Below are 9,476 nucleotides of genomic sequence, written 5' to 3'. Positions count from 1 at the left end.
ATCACTGCCCATAGCAGGGTCCGGACAGTCTGGGAACCCTGACCTGAAACAAAACCAAAGCAAAGCAATCCCCTCCCCCAGAATGAGTGCTGCATTTCCTGCTAGGGTGCACTATGTTCTCAGCTGCCATCAACCAGCAAAGAGGGAAAGCTGCTGTGTTTGGACTGCAAACACTGCCCAGAGCGCTTCAACCAAAACAAAAGCAATCTGACTTGAAGTGCATTTGAAGTCACAGTGATTCCTGTTAGAGCTCAGCTGGCACAGCTCTGCCTCAACAAAAAACCAGCCACCTGAGCACGGCCTTGTGACACCCAAAAAGCAGCTGGCAAAACCAGTCTGTGCTGGGAGAACTCCCCAAGCACTCAATGCTGTACTGTAACAGGCACGTAGACACGTAAACACTGTTCCACTGTTGCTTGGTTTTCAGCCTTCAGAAAGTCTTCCAGAGCAAAAGTGAAGCCACACTACATAAAACTGCACCATATCCTCACCCGCAAACGTGGAGGAAAGCTGGAGACATAAATATATAAAATCCATTTCTGTTACTTCATTGCTGTTTCCTCTCCAGCTGACTGCTGCGTCCCTGAATAGAAGTGGTGGCAGGAGCCAAGAACACTGGATATTCACTGGCGCCTGGCCTGGGGCCTAAGGGCAATGCTAAGGAGATACCACAAGCAGTGGAGTAATGCATGTGACATCAGCACAAACAAGGACATGTGATGCTTCTTTTAAGCCATTCCAGATTTAAAAACCCTACAGAGTTCCCATAAAAGGATTTTTAAAAAAATTTTCCTATCTAACTCTGGGGGTTCAAAGACCTTGCTCACATCGTATTAAAAAACCCAAACCAAACCAAAACAACCTTTTCCAGCAGATAATGGAAGAATTAATTTACAGGCTGGTAATACAACCTGAGTAGTTTCATAAAGGGTGTTTCTGACTGGCAGCAAGTGAGCTCAAGAAAAGTTGCAGGCATCATCATGAGGTAGAGGAATAGGCAGTGTCTTCCCCATGCCTCTTTTGCTCGAAGAACTGAGCAAATACTGTGTTAGCTTTTGCACTGAGATGGCAAAAAATAAGAACCAAACAAAAAAAATGGAGTTACTATAGAAGCTGCATTCCATTAGTTGTGTGTCTGTGCTTTGCATCAGACTTGATTTTGTGGGGAGAAATGAAAAGACCTCTCCTGTTCTGCTGATGCTACCTCGGTGTAGCAGACCCTGGTTTCTAACTGAGTGCTCAGCAGGAACAAAGGGGAGCTCAGCAATGTGTAAATAGTCATCTTCAATACATGTGGGGGAAGCAATTTTGCTTCAAAAACAGAGTGGAATTCCAGCCTCCACAACTTTAAAAAGCCCCATGGGAACACACTGTCTGAGAGCTTCAGCTGTAACAAACCTTCTTGCCATGCAGCCATCACCTGATGAGCACTGCCAGAACAATGGGAGGACATAAAACCAGAACTTATTACACAGGAAGAGGAGAAAAACAGCAAAGCTTCTCCTGGCACCGTCTTATTGAACCATCTGTCTTATTGCATGGTTCTGCCTGTAAAACCATGCAAACTATGCCAAGAGGGTGTAGCATAAACAGAACTGAGTCTTGTTTCACCCTGTGGAAGAGTAAAAAGCCTCTAGAAATACCATTCCCTTCGTGTTGAGCCCTTTCACAGGGATATATCACAAGACAACTGCACCATAAAATCCCTCATCACACAAGCATCCAATACACCCAAGCTGCAGAACAGAACCTCTCCAGTTCTTTGGGTCTCCTAGGTCTCTGATCCATCTAAGAGCTGCTGCCTTGCTGTTACTGGGCTTGGCAAAACACAGTCACCAACAAGCACCACCACCACTGCAGGCTTAGGAGAAACATCCAAGCCTGCTCTTACCCTGTAGCACTCACACTGGGAAGCAACAAGAGACCCTCAAAAAAATACAGCACAATGGCTGGAGTGTGCATGGCTGTGTCAATGCTCACATAATCTGAAAGGTTAAAACCAGACGATTTAGTGACAGTTGCAGCAAAATTCTGCACTCTGTTCTTATCTAATGTTTCTCCCCATAGCACTCTACCTCCTCCACCTGTTTTGGATGGTTTTTGTACATCACTATGCTCCCCCCTCTCTACAGAAAGGTAAATTTGTGCTCTGCCCTAAATTTAAGTTGTTTCCAAGTCAAACTAATTGAAAGAAAAAAGTATCTCTGCATTCATAGCCTCCCTACATGGGACGTGTAGAAGTGCAGTTCCTGGCTGCCCTTCTCACTTGCTATCATGCAAGAAGCAAACTGACTTCCCTGCAGCAGGTGGACTTTGCTTTCTGAACATCTTGAGTTAATTTTGTGAGTTTAATATTAAAGTACCAGTCAGTCTCCACCAGTAAGAATTTGTGCTGTCTAAAAAATTACCTTCCACTGCACAGACGTGCCAAGAAAGCTGCCTTCAAAAAGAATCTCTAAGCAACCTCCATAAAGAGGAGGAGAGCATTTTACAAGGGGTTTCACCACGTGCTTGAGAAAGCAATTGCCTGAAAGGGTCTGGGAATGCATGGCAAGATCCACATGCAACTTTGAGGGGTCTTTGCAACTCTGTTAACAAGCCCCTTTCTGTCCATTCTCTGATTTTCTTGTTAGCTCCAGTGCTGGGAAGCAGGTTATCAGGCAGCTGGAGAGAGGAGAGGAATTCTGCCTACAGACCAGGTCTCTGTGCCTGCCAGCAGCATCAGATGAGGTTCAGCCTGGTGGCAGTTTTCAGGTTACTGAGTGTTTGTTGCTCAGCATTTTTACAGCATCTCTAGCAAATGGGATGGAAGACAGGGAAAGAAGCAAAACCACACAAAGACAAAAGCACCAAAGTACCACAAAATACGTTCACTGAATGCCAACTGCACACACATGGAAGAAATGTGATTATTCCTGGAGCTCCCTACTATTAATCCTACAGGCCAATGGAATTTCAGCAGACTTGAATGTCTCCCCTATGGTCAATACATTGAAATTTTTTTTAATTACTTTTTTTTTTGTTGTTGCATTTTGAACACTCAGGATGTTTTTATACACAAGACATTACCCACAAAACCAGCGACCAGTAAACTGGATGTGCCTTAATTCTGAGTTCAGCCCTGCTCCTTTTTTTTAATGGAGAGAACTGGCTAAATTCAGAGGAAGATTCTTCTTGTTCTACACCTCTCCAATGGCTAAAGTCTTGGTGGCCATAACTGATGTGTGAAGCCTCAGCAAGCAAAGGGATATCTCTGAGGAAGAAGGAGAATGGGCCAGGTGGGCTGCAGTAAATAGTGTCCTGCTGTGATTCCCCTCCTCTAGCCTGGCCCTGGGTTAATGAGGAATTTCTGATGCTCCAGCTCTTGTTGAGTTTGTTCTTAACCATAAAGGTGTTTTTTTTCTTTCCTATGGATTCAGGGAGCCAACGCCTTTCCACCCCCTACTATTCTTCCATTCCTGCCTACTCCTCCCCTCCATTACACAGGTCTGACCATGTTAAACAATCTCGAGCCAATCTGACTGCCAGAAATTCCCCACAGCATCATGGAAGGGAAAGAATGTGCAACTGAGGAATCACATGGCAGCTACACCTCCCCCTGCATATACCACCCACCCCCCTCCAACAACAAAACAACCCTGCCTGTCATCTGAAACCAAAGCCAGCACTCCAGCCAAAACAGCTCTTTTCCTAAGAATCCCAAGCAGCTGAGGGCCCTTAAGTGATTGTATCCCCTCTGTGGGCCTCCAGAAAATTTCAATAACTGCAAGACGCAGTATTTCCTTCCCAAAAGCCAGTTTGGGAAGTCTATCAAAGTAATAAAGTCTGAACAACTGAAACTGCTGTACACAAAAGCCAGCAGAAACATTCCAACAATGTAAAGCTCCAAACTGCAGCCTGCCACAGCACTGTGCACTGCTGCAGCAAGGCTTCAGATCTATTCTAGGGGCAGGCAAAGGTTTTTCTGTGGGCTTCTTTCCTTGCTTGCAGGAAAGGAAGCTGTGAGCAGGAGGGATTTGCTTAGTTCAATGTGATGAGCACTGTGACCGAAGCAGCAGATCCAGTGCTGCTTCAGACAAAGGAAGGACACAGACATTGCTCTGCATGCTGAACCAAAAAGTTGATTTCCACAGTTCATGCACAAGGCAGATCAGTTCATCCTATGCTCTTTTTTCTCTTTACGCTCAACAGAACTACTTTAAGCAGAAGATTTAGGCACAAAGTCTTGTAGCGAATGTCACTTATGGGTGCTTGTTAAGTCTAATTTTATTCAGGAACAAAAAGACTTGGGCTTGCTTTCCTTATCAGAGAGAGCCCAAAGTGAGATTCTGGCCACAAGCAAAATTGTTTTCTGGTGTGTCAATCTACTATAAAACACTAGATTGGCAAAGACTCTTCCAACAAGGACCTCACATCACCATCACTTTTTTAATAAGCCCTTCACGTGGTAGATAGGGCAGAAGCAGATACTGAAGGATCAGGCAGAATAAACTATGTGCTAAGACCCGTGGTGACTGGTGACACTTACAGCATATCAGGACAATTGTCTGGTTTTTCCAGCAGCCCTCCTTCCATCACAAAGCGGAGCACTTGTTCATTGGTCATGCCTTGGTAGGGCTGCTCTGCCAATGTTGCGATCTCCCAGAGCACAACCCCGAAAGACCTGGAAAAGAAACCACAACTGTAGAAAGCCAAGTAAGCTTTACAAGGATATTTTTCTTAGAGGACATAGAGCAGGCAGGTGACCACAGTTTATGTTATTTTACCAAAAAAAAAAGAAAAAAAGAAAAAAAGAAATCCAACTGCTCAAAGTGTGCAGCTATTGTGCTAGCCACAAGACCTGCACTGAGAGTGTTGACTTCAGACACCTCCAGTCAATGGTGACAAACAGGCTCCCAGTTCTGAATGACTCTTCAGAACAGCCTCTGTAAGAAAAGACTGCTAATATTACACCTCCATTTTCCACACCAAATAATAATCTCCAGCTCTGAGCTAGTCATGGCTATGATCAGTCAGTGGTCCAACATTGCTTGGTTACACTGGTTCTGTACAGGTCAATCAGTAAAAAAGCCACCACAAGTTCATTGCACTGACTGGTGTCCTAACTCAGAGAGGACTTAAGCTGTGAGCTTCCCTGGTCAATCAGCTCACATCTCCCTTTCCCATGGTTTTGTGTTCAGACTTTAGGAGCACTGCAAGCTGGGAAGAACAGCAGAGAGGAGAAATGGAAAGGTACAGGTAGAGCAACAACAACAAAAAAATTTTACAAAATCTGTTCCTATCACTGTGCTACCTGGCTAGACCTCAGGCTGGACAACTGATATATAAAGTCTGCAAAAAGATCTGTCTGTGCAGGGAATCTGGGTGCAGGGAATCAAACTTTCTGAACAGGCGGAGAAGAACCAGGAGAGAATGATTATTCAAACTGAGCTTGGCAGGTTGTCTCCCACCCACGGAAACAGCAAGAAAAAAACCTTTGCGTGAAAAAATTTAAACTCAAAATCTTTACATAACATATCTCTGTTATTCCTGATAGCAGCTGAGAAGGCAGCAACACAGAGCTGTAAGCTCTAATTCCAGTGCAGGCTGCTTTTCACCAGAAATCCTTGAGTCACACAAATCCGATTTAGAAGCTGCAGTTTTCCCTTATCACTCTGGCAAGCAGAGAGCTCCCACCACACCTGTGCATCTCATCTGCCTTACCACTAAAAGCAAGTCAGCCAACCAGCAGACCTCTATTCTCCAGGCAAATAAAAACACTTCTTGGGTAATACTTTCCCTCTATCCCTCTGCTTTGGCTTCTTCCACATTTTAAGTCAAAGGTGCAAAGTAAAGATCGAGGTATTCGACACAGAGCAACAAAACCAATTTTGGAAAAAGACACAGAAGAAATGGGAATGTTCTCCAGCTTCTTGCACCTCATTTGACCCTTTTAAGGCCCCTACAGAAACTCAAGTTACCCCTTTCGCAACATGTGTGTAACCATGTTCTTGAAACTGAGCTTCTATCTCCTTCCAACTAACTACAGAGGACAGCAGAAGTGAAAAGTCTGTCTAATAACAGGAATTGATTACTGGCAAGGAAAGATAAGAAGAGTTATGTAATTGGGTAGTTTGGATGTAAGTATTGACAGTTTCTAAAAATACCTCCATTTAAAATTAGCTTATTGAGCAGACATGGTTCATGTTGTCTGCCCTGCACTGAACAGCCATCTACCCTTTGAGCTCTTGTGCAAAGAAAATCCAGATGCTGTCTTGCCTTCTGTGGCTAAAATGCTGAGTCAAGGTTAGAAACAGAGAAGTGTAGTTTCAATCGGGTATTGTTGTGAAAACAGGAGTTCAATATTATTAGCTGGTTATGGGAGAGTGGTTTTATCTTTCAGTTATCTACTCCATCTAAAATGGTTTCCTTCAGGATCCAGAAGCCACAACCAGACTTGCAACGGTGTTTGCCTTTCAGGGCAGGGAGGGACAGAGGGTCAGCTCAACGTTTTGGTGTCTTTGAAGCTACTTTGATTACTGCAGAAATAATGAGAGCAAGTCTTGTGTACCTACCAGTCGTATTATCATAACAAACAAACCCATGTTGCTCCTCCAAGGCAGCTCTGAAATAATGCAAGATGCTGGAGACTTATTTATAGAAATACACCCTCACCCTGAAACAGTATTACATTAATTTTAAAAAGTTCTCCCTCCCCAACTACAACAAAAACAGTCTCCTCTAATTGCCTCATTCTTCAGTCTGAAAAGGAGTAAAATAATGGATTGCTGAAATAAAGCCCCACCCTTCAAAACCTCCAGACACTCTTTTTGCAGTTTGCCATTTCACCTTACAGCTTATAAATCTTGGACTCTGACCACTCACAGAGCTTTGTCTTTTTGACATTTTGGCTTCTAAAACTTATCTCGAAGAACATGGAACCAGATGTCACAATATCCTACCAGAAATGCAGAAAACACAAATCTCAACATTTTTTTTAACTGCTTGATGAAAATAAATGCCCCCCAGACAGCCAAGCTACATGACTTACACAAAGCATCTTCAAAAGCTGAACTTATACAAGGAGTCAGGTAATTTTTCCTGGCAGAAAGAGACCTTCAATGCAGTGTTTTGTCTAAAAGTTATTGAGAACTAAACCAGAATGGTTCTTTCAGCCATAAGCAGATCAAGTAAATAGACCCTTTTTCATGACACTGGCAAGTCAAGCTCCACCACATTTGGAATTCAATTACAATTTCTGAATCTAGAGCTGTGGATACACACAGCAAACACAAATGGGTGCATGTTCTAAATGAACAACTTCATGTTGAACCAGTTTTTTAGTACCTCAAGATAGTATATGCCTATGTGAACCAAATTTCAGAATAACTAACCTCTAACAATTCAGATGAGAAACCATCTCAAGAAGGAACTGTCTGAAACACTGACGAGAGCTGTATACCTCCTCTCCATCAATAATTTTTTCTTCTCCATGCTTTCAAGCAAAAATCTGCCAGAATTTAGTCCTCCTCTTTTTAAGTTTTCCAACCTTTTAGTCAGTAAAGTTTTTTTTTTGATGTGTCCTCTACCTGGGATATCTTGCTCAGACTGTCCCCCTGCTTTGGACCGAGTGATTGACACCAAATCTTGTTAAAATTCCAGGGAGAACTTACCTGCTTCCTAAAACAACTGAAGTACTACTAATTTACTCCTGGTGATTGATTCAACATCACATCTGCAGGGTCTCAGTATTTCAAATTTGAGTTATGTTTTAATAATAATGTCCCTGAAAAGATATAGGTTAAAGGGAAAGTGTGTGTGGCACAAGTGCAGCAGACGTCACGGAGCTGGGCAGGGCTGCAGCTTGCTGCTGATACAATGGCTGGACTTAGAAGTTTCTGTTCTGTGGTTAAGAACAGGCAGGTCTGCCAGCTCTTCACTCCAGGCTCGTTCAGTTTTACATCTGAGGATTTTTCTAGTGATGCAGTCCAAATTTCTGTCTGCTTTGTGAAGCCATTACAAGCCCCAAAATTCTCTGAGTGTAAAGGGACTGCCAAAAGTATGCCTGTGTTGTTCTGTTAGACAAATGGCTGATGCAGGGCTTCCCCTTCAACTCAAAGTGGTTATTTTAATCTATTTCCAAGTTTGAGGGTTACTGGATTTATAACTAAGTTACAAGCCATATGCAAAAAAATTAAACAAGACTCTGGTGTTTTGCCTTTTCACTTTCAACGTAATTTCTCTTATGAACCTTTCACTTAAAGCCAGTGCTGTGGATCACAGCCCACTGACTCCAAAAATCCTCAAGCTGTTTAAACAAAATGCAGTTTACTACTAGAATACCATTCCTACTGACTTCTAGACATTTGGAGGCAATCATCTGCCAACTCTTTAACAGATCAGCAGTCAAATCATCTTGTTAGGAAGGCAGAGAAACATAAAAGACAGAGTAAAGGTTTTGCCCGTGTATGTTAATCTTCTACCAAATCCTCCCTACCTACCTGCAGAAGTTTAGGGGAAGATGTGTGTGGGGAATTGTTCCAGAGTATTATTTCTTCTTAGAAGTGTATTTTGAAATTTCCTGAATGCCTCTATTAACTGCACAGATACAGCAACCAGGCAATGTGCTTTTAAAGAAAAAACTATTTCTGCATCTTGCAGTGTATAAAAGAACCAAACAAAGCTCCAAATGGAGAAGGTTATACACAAGGGAGAACTCCCAAGGAAAAAAAACCTGCTAGTAAACTGTCTGCAGGAGAGCAGAGTTATTTACACAGAAGGTTTTGATAGAAAAGCAGGTCAGCACTGTGGACCTTCCTATATTCTTGGCAACTTTTAATGCTTTTCCTGAAGGAGAGCAATCTGAAAAATGACAACTTGCTCTTCCAGGTGAAGGTAATGTTTTTCACTGCACAACTGATTTTACAACCCACAGCAGGAAACATGCTGCCACCTCCAGTTTTGGAAATCCATTTAATTCTGCTCTCAGGGAATGAGAGGAGTTTAACCTCAGGAGTTCTTGATTTTGCAATGGAAATACAAAATACAAAGCAGAATGCCTCAGAGTGGAAAAAAGAGAGTTACCTTTGAAGAGACAGGAGGAGCAGTATATTTGGTTAAGCCCACTAAAACAAGAAAAGAGGCTAGAAAGAAAAGGGGCTAAAATACAGTTTTTCCAGGCCCCCTTTTTGTTACCAGACATCGGAGTGTGTGGTGAAGACTCCATCTTTCAGTGACTCTGGGGACATCCAGCGGACAGGCAGCAAACCTTTCCCTCCTTTCCGGTAATAATCTGTCTCGTAGATATCTCTTGTCATGCCAAAATCTAGAAGGAATAAATGTTTTGAGCTTGCATGATAACATGATGAACATCTTTCCCCTCACTACAAGCCACTGTAGCCAGCAGAGAATCCCATTTTGGTGCAAAGAATCTGCAGTCTGTTACTATGATACTGCACTTTGCAGAGACTCAGCAGGCACTGGACCTGCTGGCTTCA

General features: G+C 42.9%; 1 protein-coding gene across 2 annotated transcripts in view; it reads right to left on the bottom strand.

Annotated features, from left to right (window-relative positions):
* Positions 1–9,476, bottom strand: part of IGF1R (insulin like growth factor 1 receptor) — a 178,664-nt gene that overhangs the window by 9,246 nt on the left and 159,942 nt on the right. For both annotated transcript variants that reach the window (XM_071754248.1, XM_071754249.1), the window contains exons 19-20: positions 9,175–9,304; positions 4,529–4,663 (exon numbers count right to left, since the gene is read on the bottom strand). In XM_071754248.1, coding sequence (XP_071610349.1) covers positions 4,529–4,663; positions 9,175–9,304 — 265 coding nt within the window. The remainder of the gene's footprint in view (positions 1–4,528; positions 4,664–9,174; positions 9,305–9,476) is intronic.

Source organism: Heliangelus exortis, chromosome 11 (genome assembly GCF_036169615.1).
Source record: "Heliangelus exortis chromosome 11, bHelExo1.hap1, whole genome shotgun sequence".
NCBI lineage: Eukaryota > Metazoa > Chordata > Aves > Apodiformes > Trochilidae > Heliangelus > Heliangelus exortis.
Note: the sequence above shows the minus strand (reverse complement) of the source record. Positions and strands in the feature narration are given on the sequence as shown.